Source organism: Microtus pennsylvanicus, chromosome 7, assembly GCF_037038515.1.
Source record: "Microtus pennsylvanicus isolate mMicPen1 chromosome 7, mMicPen1.hap1, whole genome shotgun sequence".
Classification (NCBI taxonomy): Eukaryota; Metazoa; Chordata; class Mammalia; order Rodentia; family Cricetidae; genus Microtus; species Microtus pennsylvanicus.
Genome location: NC_134585.1, coordinates 50,211,598 through 50,227,366, shown reverse-complemented (window position 1 = coordinate 50,227,366; position 15,769 = coordinate 50,211,598). Strand labels below are relative to the sequence as shown.

At 36.2% G+C, this 15,769-nt stretch overlaps 1 protein-coding gene across 1 annotated transcript in view; it reads left to right on the top strand.

Annotated features, from left to right (window-relative positions):
- Positions 1 to 15,558, top strand: part of Cd2ap (CD2 associated protein) — a 79,490-nt gene extending 63,932 nt beyond the window's left edge. Inside the window, exons 14-18 of the mRNA XM_075980661.1 lie at positions 3,612 to 3,724; positions 4,407 to 4,508; positions 6,774 to 6,949; positions 11,182 to 11,245; positions 12,885 to 15,558. Of these exons, the coding sequence (XP_075836776.1) occupies positions 3,612 to 3,724; positions 4,407 to 4,508; positions 6,774 to 6,949; positions 11,182 to 11,245; positions 12,885 to 12,926 (497 nt within the window). The 3' untranslated portion in view covers positions 12,927 to 15,558. The remainder of the gene's footprint in view (positions 1 to 3,611; positions 3,725 to 4,406; positions 4,509 to 6,773; positions 6,950 to 11,181; positions 11,246 to 12,884) is intronic.
- The last annotated feature ends 211 nt before the right edge of the window (positions 15,559 to 15,769 follow it).

Sequence of the window (15,769 nt, the reverse complement as noted above, 5' to 3'; positions counted from 1 at the left end):
TAAAGTTAGGGGATGAAGAGATGATGGTTCAGTGGTTAAGAGAGAATTGCTCTTGCAGAAGACCTGAGTTGAGTTCCCAGCATCCACATCGGACAGCTCACAACTCCTTGTCATTCTAGACTCTGGGGATAGGAAATCCTCTTCTGGCCTCCCTGAGCACTGTATTCATGTGCACATAACCAACACAGCCACAGTCATATAAAATATCTCTCTCTTTAAAAGAGAATGTTAAACATACACAAAACCTTACTGAGAGGTCCATTATCATTTAAATAGTTTGACATGAACTACTGTAGTTGAAAACCATGCTGACTTTGGCATTAAAACTGTGTTTTTTCTTTAATAAGCAGGTTTATCCCCCGGATCATTTTTCTTGCTTAACTTGTGATCCAATGAGCCTCTTTATCCTCTGTCTTCCTGGACAACGGATGTGGAGGATACTGTGAATGTTTTGTTTCTGTAGCCCCTCCATGTTTTTAAATCCATCTTATTCTTTTTCTGCTTTGATCTATGAAGCACATGATTTTTTTTACCTCATTTTCATAATTTAAATATTTTCATAATATAAACATTGATGTTTGTATATATATATAAATATAGATGTTCTTTAAAAATAAGAGAAAGTCATTCCTTAGAATATTTGTTTTTTTAGTTTTATTTTCATGGTATGAAATAATTTCAGTTCCCTTACCAGTATGGTCATATCATATATATATATGAATCAGCACTACAGATGTTAGAGCTGTTAGTACCTATGCTTTAATTTTGTTCTTTTTTCAAATGCTTCATCAAAAATTAGTTTTAAGGAAAATCTCATTTTATTACCAATTATTTATCAGTTAACAGTCATATTTCTAAAATACTAATGTTTAAGAAGCAAAAGCTAGCATGAAGACCTTCATTAGTGTCTCTGTCTCTCTCTGTCTCTGTCTCTCTAAAATGAGAGTTGTCACAGATTGCATTGAATTACATTTATAGTGAAGAATTTAAAGATACTGTTTGCTGTTTGGCACTTTTTTTTATTTTAAAATGTCATAAAATTAAAATCACCTTAATTACTGTAATGCAGCAAACACTAGTCCTTGACTGGAAGATGGTGTTAGTTTAGTTACAACTATCTTATGAGATGTTAGAACTTTGGTTTGCACCCTTGGCCTTTTACAGTAATGAGCTGTCCTTTTAGAAACTGTCTTGGTATTGTAATATAATGTGGCTTAAAAATCTTAATGTATATTGAAATTAATAGTAATTGAAATATTTTTGAAAGACAAAGGAATAAATCTAAAGTACACATTTTGTGTAAGTTCAGATAACCTTGGTTGCTAGACATTGATATGCTTCTATTCATCTACAACTGTTCCTTTTTTTCCTGCTTTGTAAAATAATTTTTTTGGTTTAGTCTTTTTTCTAGACATTCCTATCCTTGACTTTTCTTTCCAGATTTTGTTTCCTAGCCTGTTTGCCATGTTTCCTCCCTTCTTACGTGTCAGGAAATTATCCTACCCTTCTCCATTTTGGTAAGATAACAATTTATAAAAGAAATCAAAGTAGTATATTCAATATAAGTAGGTGGTGCACACAATCTTTTTCTTTGTAACTCTGCTAAAAGTGTACGTGTTTGTTTGTCTGTTCTAACCCTTTTGGTTTTCCATTTTAAAATAAATTGAAGTTCATTTTTAAAAACCTTTCTTGCTTATAATTTAAAAATACTCTTTGGTACTATATCTCCAAAAAATTGACAATCACACAAATCAGATTTTCTCCTTCAATTGGTGTATCACTTGGCTCTTAAAAGCCTGTTTTTGTCTTCCTTAGAACATACAGAAGTGTAAGTTTCTGTCAGAGTGACAGATGTACTTGTTAGAGTTGATGCCTTTATGCCATTTTCACAGTGTCAATACATTGTTAATTAATCTTGCATCACTTACAAAGGCTCAGGTATGTCATAAATCTAAAATGTGCACTATTATCTTTTATTTGATATCATAAACGGAGAACCTGAGAGAGTTTTAGAATTGGTAAAGTTGTCTTGGTGTTGTAACCCTAAATTGGACATATGAAGGCATTTTATATGAGTATACTGTTCTTTATAAACTTACATTTAAAACAATCTACCCTTTCTGTTTCATTTTATTTTAATTTCTTCCATATTTTTCTGTTTTGTTTCTCTTTTTTCCCTGCAAGTTGCTTAAATATGCATTTGAAAATTATTTCTTTGGTCAAAATATTAGGGTTTTACTTTTCAGAGTTTTCCCATAGGTCACTAATGCACATTTATCAGTTTAACATATTTCTATTCCAATTATTTTTCTTAATATATTTATAAACAGAATGAGATATATGCAACATTTAAACCAGACCATCTAGTTTATGTAATTCATTTCCACTAATATTGTTTATCTCTTTCTATAGTTTGCTATATTTTATAATTAAAATTATCAAAAGACCATAGCATCTGTTTTGATGTATTTTTCCAAGGTAGAACACATAAAGTAACCTATTAAAAACTTAATAGTAAAGTAGTTATACCGTGAACATTTCCAAAGTGATGACTCTTTTTACCTTGTGTTTTCCATCTCTTAAATGAATATTCTGTAGATTACTTTGAATATAAATTTTGATGAATTAAACTTAAGAGGTTGACCATAATGAGTACGTTTAGGTTTTTTATAAAGAAACAGCAAATCATTTTATTTGGACATTTAAGTGTCTGATAAGTTTTACAACTCTCAGACAAATTGTAATAAGGGAAAGGAATCTTCTGGAAGATTGGGATATTTTGACTGTGGGTAGTATTCCTAGTTTCTTATCTGAGCTACAGGAAGTTAGACCAATCAGGGAAGTATCAGGAATTTATAAAAGATTCAGTGCTGTGTATAGACATCTGAGCTTCAGAGGAATCACAACTTGTTTAAGATTTTCTAGCTGCTTTACAAACCATTGTTTAAAGGGTATGAATTACCATATATATCTTATACACCCTTAAACACAAATTACTTGGTCAAAGGGCAACCAGCCTTTGATGGCAGAGAAACATGTTAGTGATCTATGAAGCACTTGTTATCTTACTTGTCTTAGATGTAAAACTAGCTTATGATTCTTATGTCATAGGTTGAGTCCTGACTATAACATTCGTATATATTCATGTAATTAAATCATAAGTTCACTTTACATTAAGAATACATAGAAAGCAATAGGATGTCAGATACAGTATAGTCCTTCAAATTTTTTATTAGTCCATAGTGTAAAGTTTAAAATATTGGACATGTAAAATTTCTCTAAGGTGTAATTAATTGAGAACTTAAATAGGTTTTTAAAAATGTGAGAATTTCAAATCATAGCTTTTATTCTACTACAGTTCGTGGTACAGAATTCTTCCTGTAGGAACGTTGTGCTGGAAACAGGTCTTACATGGTTTAAAGGATCTTGACTTTTTTTTTTTTTAAAAGAGCATGGGTGTTGTTTTCCAAATGCATATATAAAGCACTGATCAATGTGTGAGCTTTTTGACTTAGTGGTGCCTTTTTTTTAGTGTAAGAAACCAGAAATATTATTCTTTGCTTTTTAGAAGGAGTAATTCTCTTAGTTGGTAATACTTATTTTTATTTTAGATACTGTAAATTTTGATGATATAGCTTCCTCAGAGAACTTGTTACATCTCACTGCAAATAGACCCAAGATGCCTGGAAGAAGGTTGCCTGGCCGCTTCAATGGTGGACATTCTGTGAGTTTCCCTTACTTTAGGAAAACGTAGACAGAAGAAAGTGCTGAGTCCCCTTTAAGCGAACGAGCGGATTTATAGCCACATCTAATTTTAAAAGATGAAAGACAGCTTTGTGATTCTTCAAGAAAATAGAGGAAAAGAGATATGATCAGTTTAATAATATAGTCTTGCATGGAAGATTCCAGAGTCAGAAAATAGAGTTGTCTTAAGACCACAGTCAGAGCACAGGGCCAACGGGGAGCAGGGACTTTGTTCAGTCAGCACAGCAAGCAAGGACAGTGAGGAAAAGTGAGCAGCAGATCCAGACTCCGGGGAAGGGGATACTCGCCCACCACTTGGGATTCCTTCTCTTTACAGCTGAAGAACTTCTTTCCATGCTTTCTGTTTGTTGTTTGGAATGCAGATCTACTTCAGCGTTCCTATACTAGGTCATCAGCACAGCGTAACTTTAAAATTACCTCGGTGGAAAAAGCTCTGTTTCTTGGAGGAAAGCTGGTTTTGCTCTTCAGTTATCAAAAATATTACTCAGTCTGAAGTTATGTGACATCTTGTCCAGCTGTGAACAGTGGGAACAGCAGTAGCTAAGTGGTGGGAGTGTTGACTGTATTGTGCACGTGCTTCTTAAAATTTTCTTTTTATAAAATTTGTGTCTTGATTTTTTCTTTTTATGTTAAACATGTAGCCAACTCAAAGCCCAGAAAAAACATTGAAGTTACCAAAAGAAGAAGATAGTGGCAACCTAAAGCCGTTGGAGCTTAAAAGGGATACAAGCTTCTCTTCAAAGGTAGACCCACTGTGGCCTAGGGTTGTTAATTTTTAAGATGTGTTATAGTCATCAATCAGGAAATTTAAGGCGTCCTTTTAGAAAGATTATTTTCTGTCTTCTGCCAAAAAAATCAAGTAATTCTCAATTATTAAGCTTTAGTCTCATCAGCTCATTTCATAATAGAAGCACTTAAAGAATGTACTCTGTTTTGTATTTCCAAGACATAGGTCTGTACATTGTTTCATTTTCTTACTGAATATACACTCTGGAATTAGTTCACCTAAAATAATTTGGGGGTGGGGCCTTTTTTTTTGTTTTGAGATAGAGTTTCTATGTGGCCCTGACTGGGTCTGTCTCTTCATAGTTTACCAGGCTCCCTCAAACTTTTGTTGATCCTCCTGCCTCTACTTCCATAGGCATGTAGGATTGTGCTCAACTCCCAGAAAGTTTCAGTCTAATTACGTTTGAGGGTTAACAGCTTGGAAATCATGATTTGTTTATTCATTCTTTAGTTTGGTTCTTGGCATTCTCTTAAGTATTCTGCATGTGCTGGAATGAGTGGCAGAAGGATCCATCTTATTTCATGGTGATGTTTCTTTTCTAAAATTAATTATTTTTATTGAAGATAGTTTTGTTATAAATTACATATATAAGTAAGGTTAGTTCTTATTTTCATTCTAAAATATTTGACCACTTCTTGAATTAAATATATTTAATCTGATTCTCTTGTCTGCAGAAAAAGTCTCTTGAAACTTTTCTAAAATTACTGATTTTAGTGAAATCGTGTGGACTGAACTAAATTCTTCATAATTACTTTTAAGTGAGGCTTTGGATATTTATCACAATTAAGATTGAAACAGCACCTTAATGTTGATACAGTTTTACTTGTAGATGCCACACTAGGCAAACAATCCATTAGATAAGCCAGTGGTTATCTCCTTCCTTTAAACAAATAAAACCACTAGATAGCAGATCATTTTTTATTGATTATTCACACACCCCTCCACTCCCCACAATGAATATACCAAACTGCTTTTGGAATTTAATTTTACCATTTACCTTTTTAAAATTTTTTTTATTCTTTGGGAATTTCAGACAGTACATTTTGATCATATTCTTGTCTTTCCTCCAACTCTTCCCAGACACGCACACACCCACCTCCCTTCCTACCAAGCTTCACATTTTTTCTGTCATAACAAAATCATTGCAACCCACAAGAAAACAAGAATCCAGTTTTTGTTGTCCAACTACACCTGAGCATGGGACTTGCCCTGGAAGTGTATCCTAGCAGCTGTTAATTGCATACAGCATCTTTGCCAGGGTGGACTATATGCCCCATCTGCCCTGAGCTGGAATTTTGTCTGGCTGGCCTGAGCTTGTACAGGTCCTGTGGATACTGTCCAGTCTATATGAGTTTGCATGTGCACTTGCCCTGTTGGGTCCTGAAAATTCTTCCTGTCTTTAAAGTCATCCACCACCCCTGCCTCCTATTATTTTTCTGCATCCTTTTCAGCTTAGGTCCCTGGACCATGAGGGTAGGGGTGTGACATAGACATCCCATGTAGCACTGAGTACTCCAACTTCTCTTATTCTCTGCACATTGTCTATATATGGGTCTCTGCCTTAATTGCCATTTACAATAAGAAGCTTGTCTAGTGAGGTTTGAGTGATGCCCTAATCTGAAGTTCTGGTTGGAAATTCACAGTCATGCTGTACGCAGTCCCACAGCCAGTGCAGTGAGTCCCATTTACCCTGAAGCATAGTTGAAAATCTTTTTTCTAAAATGCTTGAAGTCAGAAATTTGGAAAATTTTAGATATGTGTTTAAATGTATTTTGGGGCTGGGATTCACGAGTAAACATAACGTTTATTTGTCTCATTTAATTCCTTACCTATATTTAAACATACCTGCAGTTTGAAGCAAAGTCTGGTGTAGAGTTTTTAAGGTTAGGGATTTTCAGATTAGGACTGCTTAATATATACTTCATTAATTGTTTGTATTCTTTTTGTAAAAGTATTGCGACCTGGGGATGTAGCTCAGAGTGCTTGTCTAGCATGCCCTGGGTTTAATCCCCAATAATGTATAAACTGTAGTCTCAATACCTGGGAGGTGGGGCAGGACGATTAGAAGTTTAATATATGAGGATCTGGAGCTACAAGCCAGCCTGGACTACATGTGGACCTGTATTAAAAATGAAAACCAGAACAAAACATAATCTTCTGAATTTAAACATAATATTAAATATTAACAGAAGCATAATGAGAAAATTTTTATGTTTTTCAGCCATCTCTTTCTACACCTTCAAGTGCTTCTAAAGTAAATACATCTGCTTTCCTAACTCCATTAGAACTCAAAGCTAAAGCAGAAACAGATGATGGGAAAAAAAGTTCCCTGGATGAACTTAGAGCCCAGATTCTTGAATTACTGTGTATTGTAGAGGCACTGAAAAAGGATCATGGGTAAGTAACTCTTATTTTCTCCTAAGCCACCCCCCTAACATGTTCAAAGACTTCTTTTAGGTGTTGTTATTGGAAGGTCTAATCTCCTAAGTTAAACAGGTGCACATGTTTCCAAAGACATTTTTGTTATAGCACTCTCAGAAAAACTTTGATTGGAAAGCTTGTCCCAGTGGTTCAGTTCTAGAAGGTCTTTATGTACCTGTGTGCTTAGCCAGGCACAGATGTCAGTCTTGAAAATCCTGAGAAACCTGCATTGCCATTTTTGGTAGGACCCAGATCTCATACTTATCTCTTAGAGGACTTTGACCCCTGTTTCTGCTAGGCTTACATTAGGTGGTTACAAAATGAATGGGTGCCAACTCACAAGAGATCGCTAAAGCCCTTCTGTTAACTCTGAAAGTATTCGTTGTTGTCTGTTAGTGTTATGGATCAAGCTCATAGTGTTGTGCTAATGCCCTCTTCTACCACAGCCCTGAAAGTTTTTGATATGGTATATAGTAGACATGCCTAATTAAAAGTTTGAGTTCTAAAAGTTCAAAAGCTGCCCTGTTGTAGACTCTTCCCCGTTTTAATGAAGAAATCAGAATGTAGAAGTAAGCCTATTTACCTATTCTTCAGTGACAGAGCCCACACTCAAAACCATGTTTCTTTATTGGTTTGCACATCTTTTCACCTATTGATATTTTAGTTATAGTCTTGCAAATCCCATAAATAAATCAGATGAAAGTCAGCTATTCTAATTAAAAAGAGGATGAGCATGCTCATCACATCTCATCTCATCTCATCTCATCTCATCGTCTACCTTTTTTTCCCCCAAAGGATTCCCTAGACTAGGATATATAATTTATGCTTAGACCCTGAGTCTGACTTTATCATTTCTCTTTTAATTTGCACAACATATAGAATTCTTTATGAAAGGTGGTATTAGCAGTATAAAGTAGAGCCTGGTATAGTGATGAGTGCCTTCAATCCCAGCACTCTGGAGGCAGATGTAGGGAAAAATCTTTTAGTTCAAGGCCACTTTAATTGACACAGTGAGTTCCAGGTTAGCCCAGGGCTGTGAAGAGGGACTCTACATCAAATAACAAAATAAAAGTAAATTAAAAAATAACAGATGGGGGCAAAAATTTTATCTAAGATAACTATTGAAATATATTATTTACTGAATATATTGTGATTATAGAATTAGTCATTTGATATGCCAGGTCTTTCTTGAGTACATTGATTCATCTGTTTCAGAAAGGATTTCATAAATTCTGCACTACACATGGTAGAAGCTGAATGCTCATTCCTCCGTAAATGAATACCTCCCACCAGTTATAAAATTCTCCTGACTTGCAAATTTTGTTGTTTTACACATTGAGTACCAGGTGTACTGATTTGAGACAGTGTATCATGTAGCTTTATCTGGCCTTGTGCTCTCAAATTTATTATCACTTTAGCTCTTAATCCTTTTGTCTCATTGTCCCAAGTGCTGGAATAACAGGTATGTGCCCCCGTAACTAGCCCAGGTTTAGGATTTTAATGAAGTAGCACTTGGCATACATAAATTGCCTGTATGTTCTCTTAAATTATCTGTAGAATGAGTACAATAGTTTTGATTTATTATGTACAGTTACATATTTTAAAAATCTTTCCAAAGATCATTTAAGCATCTCAAATTTCTCTGTAAAAATGAAGGTCCATGGCAGGGATTTTTGTTGTTGTTGTTTTATTAAGTCTAAAATCAGAGCCACAACAAGAGAAGGAATATACAATACTTATTGGTATACTAATTGAGAAATGTAGTGTGTAAGTAATGATGAATGATTGTGGCTGCATGAATCAGTATCAGTCAGTTTCTAAAATGAAAGGTGGGAACAAATCAGAAATATACATGCAGTGTTACTCCTTGTATATAAAGTTAAAAAAATATGGAACCAAGAAAAAAAATACTGTTTTAAGATATATTTGGGGCCAGTGAGTTTGGTGTCCAAGACCTACATAATGGAAGGAGAGAACTGACTCCACAGTGTTGTCTTCTGCTTTCTGTGGGGAGGGGGAGGAGGTGCTAGTTAGGTTTCTGTTGCTGTGAGGAGACACTACAACTCTATAAAGAAAACATTTAACTCGGGGCTTGCTTACAGTTCAGAGGAGAGTATGGTAGCATGTAGGCAGAGGATCTAACAGGCTTCCAACAGAAAGATTAAAGGTGTGCTCTCCAGTTTCAAGGTCTGGCTTAAAAGTGCACATCATCCAGCCTCCTCCAACAAGGCCACACCTCCTAATAGTGCCACTCTCTATGAGTTTATGGGCCCTAAATACTTTCAGGCTACCACAGAGAGGAAGAGAGAATGAGAGTCCGTGAGCATGCATCGTCTGTAATTATAGATGGTTATGAGCTACCATGTGGGATCTGGGACTTGAACACTCCTTTATTTTATATGTATTTTTGATACATGAGTGTGTGTGTATGTGCATGTAACCACTTTGATGATGTCTACCTCTCCTCTTATTACCCCTTTCTAAGTCATCATCCTTTTCTCAACTACATGCCCTTTTATTTACTCATTTTTAGTAACTCATTGGGTCCAATTAGTACACAAGGGTCAAGGGTCATCCACTGGAGCATAGACAAGCCATCGGGCCAAAATCTTGAAGAGAACTGATTGTTCTTTCAACAGCCATCAATTGCCAGTAGCTCCTGACCTTCTTCCTTGGTTAGGCTGTATTGGTTACTGAGAAAAATAAACGTAAAATTTAACAGCTTGTATATATTTCAAAACAGTTTCTGGGAAAAAAAACACAGCACAAAATAAATACATAACAGAATTACTGTGTAGACATGATCCAAAATACTTACAGAAATACTGTATAGAAAATGTAGATTAGAAGGAATTGAAAAAGTAGCAACATGATTTTAAAAATATAGATTATTGGCTGGAATATTTTAACTTGGGGAATTTACTGTAATATTTAGTTGAAAGCAACAGAGAGGAACTTGAAGATCAGTTGTCACTTTGGTATTTGTTTTGAGTGCTGGAGTGTCCAGCCTATAAAATGTGTAATAGGCGATTATGGAGAACTGCTTTTAAAAGCCAGGTATTATTTCTGTATTTGTCCTTAGCTGTTTTGAATTTATTTGTCCATTTATTTATTTATTCATTCATTCATTCGTTCGTTTGTTTGTTTATTTATTTATTTTTCAAGACAGTTCTCTCTGTGTAGCCTTAACAGTCCTAGAACTTGCTCTGTAGACCGGGATGCAGGGTGTTTTCAAAGTCAGAGATCTGCCTGCCTTTGCCTTCCAAGTGCTGGGATTAAAGATGTGTATCACCATTGCCTAGCTTAGTTTCTTTATTTCAGATATATTGTCACTCTTTTAGTGATTTTTTTTTCTAATTTAACTTTTTATTCTTTGTGGATTTCGCATCATGCATCTTAGTCCCACTCATCTCCCCATCCTTTTACATCCGCCCTCTACCCTTGTAACCTCCCCCCCCAAGAAAAAATAAAATTTAAAAAAAGAAATGAAAAGCAAAATCTTATCATGGAAGCTTTAGTGTGGTGCAGTGAGGTACAAAGTATACCTTTAGTCCATACATGTTTACTTGCAAATGTTCATTGCAGTGAGTTCTGGTTTGAGGCCTCTGGTTTCTGCCATGCCCATGTGGGTGCTGGACACCAACCCAGGTCTTCTGTAAATGCAGCAAGTACTTTTAACCGCTTAGCTATTTTTCCAGCCCCATCTTCCCATTTTAGCTCTTTTAATGCCCTACCCCACCTTCACACCCCTAGAAACCTCTACAGTAGTAGCTTTATATGACTTTTTCAAATGGTCTTTAGTATTTATAAGGGGAGACCAAAGACATTTATTTTTATTATAATGTATGTTTCTGCACGTGGTTGTGATTCCTACAAAGTCCAGAGGAGGATAAATCAGATTCTGCTGGAGCTGAAGTTAGGAGTGGTCGTAGGGCCCTCATATAAGTGCTGAAACTCAGCTCAGATTCTCTGGAAGAGTAGAAAGTACCGTTTTTAATCTTACATTGAATACTCAAACTAAAGAATTTGAAAATTTTCAAATGAACACGGTCATTGTTCTCTTCTCTCTCTCTCTCTCTCTCTCTCTCTCTCTCTCTCTCTCTCTCTCTCTCTCTCTCTGTGTGTGTGTGTGTGTGTGTGTGTGTGTGTGTGTGTGTAAGTGTGTGTAAGTTCCAGTTCCAGTTATGAACAGTAAACTTTGCCTTTAGGAAAGAACTGGAAAAGCTACGCAGAGAATTGGAAGAAGAGAAGGCCATGCGGAGTAACCTAGAGGTAATGCATCTCCAACTCTAGAAAGTGTGAGGTTTTGTGTTCCCTCTCGTCACAGTGTGGTTGGCTCTGCTACAGACTGTGCTTGCCTGCCTCAAATGAGCGTTTCCTAAATCTCCCACATTTCTTGTGGACTTGGTAACATTGTTTTATTCATGCAGTTAAAAAGATTGTTTTTCTTGCTGTTTTGAGAATCATACATGGGGCTTTGTGCTTGCTAAGGAAAGGTTCAGGTGCTAAGCTGTAGTCCCAGCTCAGTAATTTTTCTGAGTACTAACTCAGGACAGTGTGGGAATCACCTGGTATCTGAGGGGTCTGAGTAAATAAATACTGTTGTTTTCTTTGGTCTCTCTGTCTCTCTCTGCCTGCCAGCCTCCCTCTGCCCCCTCCCCACCTCACCTTGAGGGGAAAACAGGTTGTGTCACTCACTTCCATTTGCCACTGGAGAGGTTACATTATTTTGTTTTCTGGGGATAGCTGGAAGTACACTATTTCTTAATTTTAACTTTTCTCCTTGTTTTTCTCTTCACTGTGTTCTGCCTCTTCTGAGCCTTCTCTTCCTTCGTCACTACCACCATCACCCCTCTCTTACCTTCATTATCTTGTCAGAGGATAAGAAAGTGTGTTTTCTCAACTTCCTGACTTACCCAAGGGCTACTTCTCAGCTCCATATCCAGTGTGCTTAGATATTGCAAGGAGCAATGAGGATTATTAACCCTACTACACAGGTGAAACTGGGTCATGGTATAAGTAGTGGGATGCAGCTAGAGTCATGGCCTTCATCCTTTGCCCCGTGGGAGTCCTTATCCCCCATAGTTCTCTGAGATCAGTGTATGTTGTCCTGAAGGTCCCTTATCAGTTACCACAACTCCATTGATTCCTTTTAGCACCCTGTTTCTTTGTATGAAAATACTGATTCCTCCTGTGCTCCTTTATTTAAAGACAAAGCCTTTCTTGATCTGCTGTAGTTCTTTTCACTTTTTATTTGGGGTTCGTTTGCCACAAGACAGACATAGATCTCACTCTGTTCCCTAAAAATGTCCTGCATTTTTCATCTCAGGTTCTTTACCTTGAAATCGGTCTCGTTTGTTTGATTTCTTGAGACAGACTGGCCTTAAACCTACTACAATATTCCTGCTCCAGCCTCCTGAGAATACAAACATGGGCTACCACATCCAGCCTCAACCCTGTGCATTTTAGGTTATGCTTGCTGATGGCAGATCTAAGTCTCTTCTTCAGCTTCTGTAGCGTGTCACATTTTTTCCATTATCACCTATAAAAGGTTTTCTAGGTCCAGTGGCCCTGTGTTCTTTTTTTTTCTCTTTGAAGAGATTTTTCCTTGTGTTCATATGTGAGGGGTGTATACGTGTGTCAGGTTTTTTTCCAGTACTTATTTCATATGCTTGTATCATTTAGCATTGTTGTTCTAGCTAAAAGAAATACACTACTTTTTCTTATTTCTGGCCATTTAGGAACTTGTACTGCTCTATTTTCTACTGACACTCTTATTCAACAGTATTATTTTTTGCACTCTGGAGAATTAGATTTTGATATTGAAATCAGAATTCAGAGGTTGGAAAGTGTGGTCATGTAGTACAGATAGTCTTACTTAAACCTTGTACAATTTATGTTTTGTTTTTAGGTGGAAATTGCAAGGCTGAAGAAAGTTCTTCTGTCTTCTTGAGGTGGTGTGGACCCAGTGTTCTTTAATGCTCCAGTGATTTAGGAGCAACACTATGAACTTAACCGACTTGTTAAGACAGCAGACGTGGTGTTGCAACGAAGAAATGAGAGGACATGAACTGTGATATTACTGGAAAGTTAGGGAGTGTGACAATTTTTTTATATATATATTTTGTTTTGCCAATATGAAAAAAAAGAGGCCTTATTTCCTACTGTGCTGGGATAGCAAACATTTATGTTGTTTGCTTGAAAATACTACTGAATCTGTATAAAAAGGAATGAAAGTTCACAATAGTTTTTTTATTGAAACTTGTATTATTTTTAAAGAGTTCTATACTATAAATATCGTACTATCTTTACAAATAAGCTGTAAGATAAACTATTTGAGATGGACGGGTTAGCTTTATAGTAACTAGAATCACTGCTTTCCTGTAATACATAAGGACATAAATGTTGTAATAAGGAGCGGCGGGGCTGCGTCCTCAGCACCCCGGCTGCCTGGCTAGCTTATACCCCGAAATAATTACACGGACACTGTATTCTTTTAATCACTGCTTGGCCCATTTCTATCTAGCCTCTTCTAGGCTAATTCTCACATATTAATTTAGCCCATTTCTAGTCATCTGTGTAGCGCCCCTAGGTGCGCTTACCGGGAAGATTCTAGCCTATGTCCATCCTGGGTCAGAGCTTCATGGCATGCGTCTTCCCAGGAGCGGGGAGCATGGAGCATGGCGTCTCTCTGAGGCGTTTGCTCCCGAGAGGAGAGCTGTCGAGTCTGAGCTCACTTCCTCTTCCTCCCAGCGTTCTGTTCTGTTTACTCCTCCCACCTATCTTCTAACCAATGAGGACCAAGCAGTTTCTTTTTATTTAACCAATGACCTTCCTCCATCACATAAACTTGTATACTTGCACTACACACACACACACACACACACACACACACACACACACACACACTTAGCTTCTTACCTAGGATTACACTGTTGTGCCTGTGTCTGCAGTGCTGTTTGTACATTGGGTGGTAAAATAGGAGTTCCTAATTAACGAGGTTCCTCACTCATGCATAATGAATCGATAATGAAATAATAAAAGTAAATTAAACTTGTAGGGTGTTTTCTAATGCTCACACTATAGGGTTCATTAAAGGAAGTTAGTTAAAATATACTAGATTAATCTTTGGGAAAATACGAGCTTTGTTCTCAATTCATGTGGCCTAAGGAATCTAAAAATATCATGCTAATTCTTATTTGTGCCTAGACACTGCAGCACATGTTAAATAATGTAGACACCAGCCTTATTGCTGTATTCTTGTGCTTATTCTACAGTTCTAAATATTACTCATTTCATTATCTTGTAATTAGCTCTTTGTAGCCTTCCCTTAGTTTTCACTAATGATAACCTTAGGAAGCAAAGCCTCTAAACCCAGATCTTTTCAAAATTTTAGAATGAAGGTCCATATTGGGAAAGCTATAATGTAAACTCAGGTTTTACAGATATAATTTCTCAAAATAGAACACAGTAACTCCTAGAAATATTTTGGGTTGTTACTTATGTAAATGTTAAAAGAGTGTTAGTATTTCACAAATAGTAACATTATGGGTTATGAAAATCAAATATAATTGACCATGTTGAAGATTATTTCAGAATGAATGCTTAATCATTTTTCAGCATCAAAAATCAATAGTGGAACATCTTAGATCAGCCACATTCAGGGTGGTATGGCTCAGCCCTGTAGGGCAACGTGTCTAAAAACAATGAGGAAATGGTTTTATTTGTTGAAAATCAAGTTATATTTTAAAGTTTACTTTATTAAATGATTATCAGATTGAAGGTATCATGCTTCTTAAAAAATACTTTTTCTTTACGTTTTAATCTTAAAATGGAAAAATCTTTTTAAGTGAAATGTCTTGTGTTACTTCAAAAAAAAGAGAACTGAAGTAGAAAATAGAATTGCCAACACAAAATTACACTTGATTAACTTCTGGGGACAGCATTAATTTTACATCAAGTGTGCATTTTAGCATTTTGGTTGTTGAAAAAGGGTCTTATATTGCTTGGGCTGGAGTCAACCTTGTTATGTAGCAAAGATGATTTTAAATTTCTGATCCCCCTGCCTCTGCCCCTACGTGCTAGGATGACAGCCACACCACTGTGCCTAGCCATTTTAACATTTCAAGTCTAAGCTCATCTAATGAGGGGTTATTGATGGACAAAATTATTCCATTTTATTTTTAAGTGATTAGTCAAATGAATCAATTTGCTTTTTGTTAATAAACTAGCTCTTAATGACAGTTTTCAGATGAAAGTAAATGGTCCTATCTTAGAAATCACCCCCTGTTTTCTGCACTGGAGATTTGTCTTCCCCACAATGCTGGATGGAAAAGGTTCCAGCAGTTCAAGCTTTGTTATTTTCCCATTGAAGATTATTTTAATACAAAAATAGTAAATATTCAACAGTAGGCGAGTGACTAGTGTACACTTTCTGGACAAACATGTAGCTCATAGATGCTAATTAAAATGTAAAAAAATTGGGAAAATAATTCTTATAGAAAAACAGATAACAGAAAACTGAATTTATGTGATATAAGCATGAGTAAGGAAAATAAAAGCACAATCCCTTATTGTATATTAAATTTGCGCAGTTTGGTTCCTTTCTGAACTATTATGTATCATTTTTCTGCTTGGGGATCTTGGCCCTGGCAACACATATATTTTAATACTTGTGAGCTACTAAAATTTATTGGCGTCATGTATGGTGACTACATGCTTGTAGGTTGTAGACTGAGGAAGGAAAGGACTGAGTTTAAGGCCAGCCTGGACGGTATAGAGACCCAGTGTCTGTCA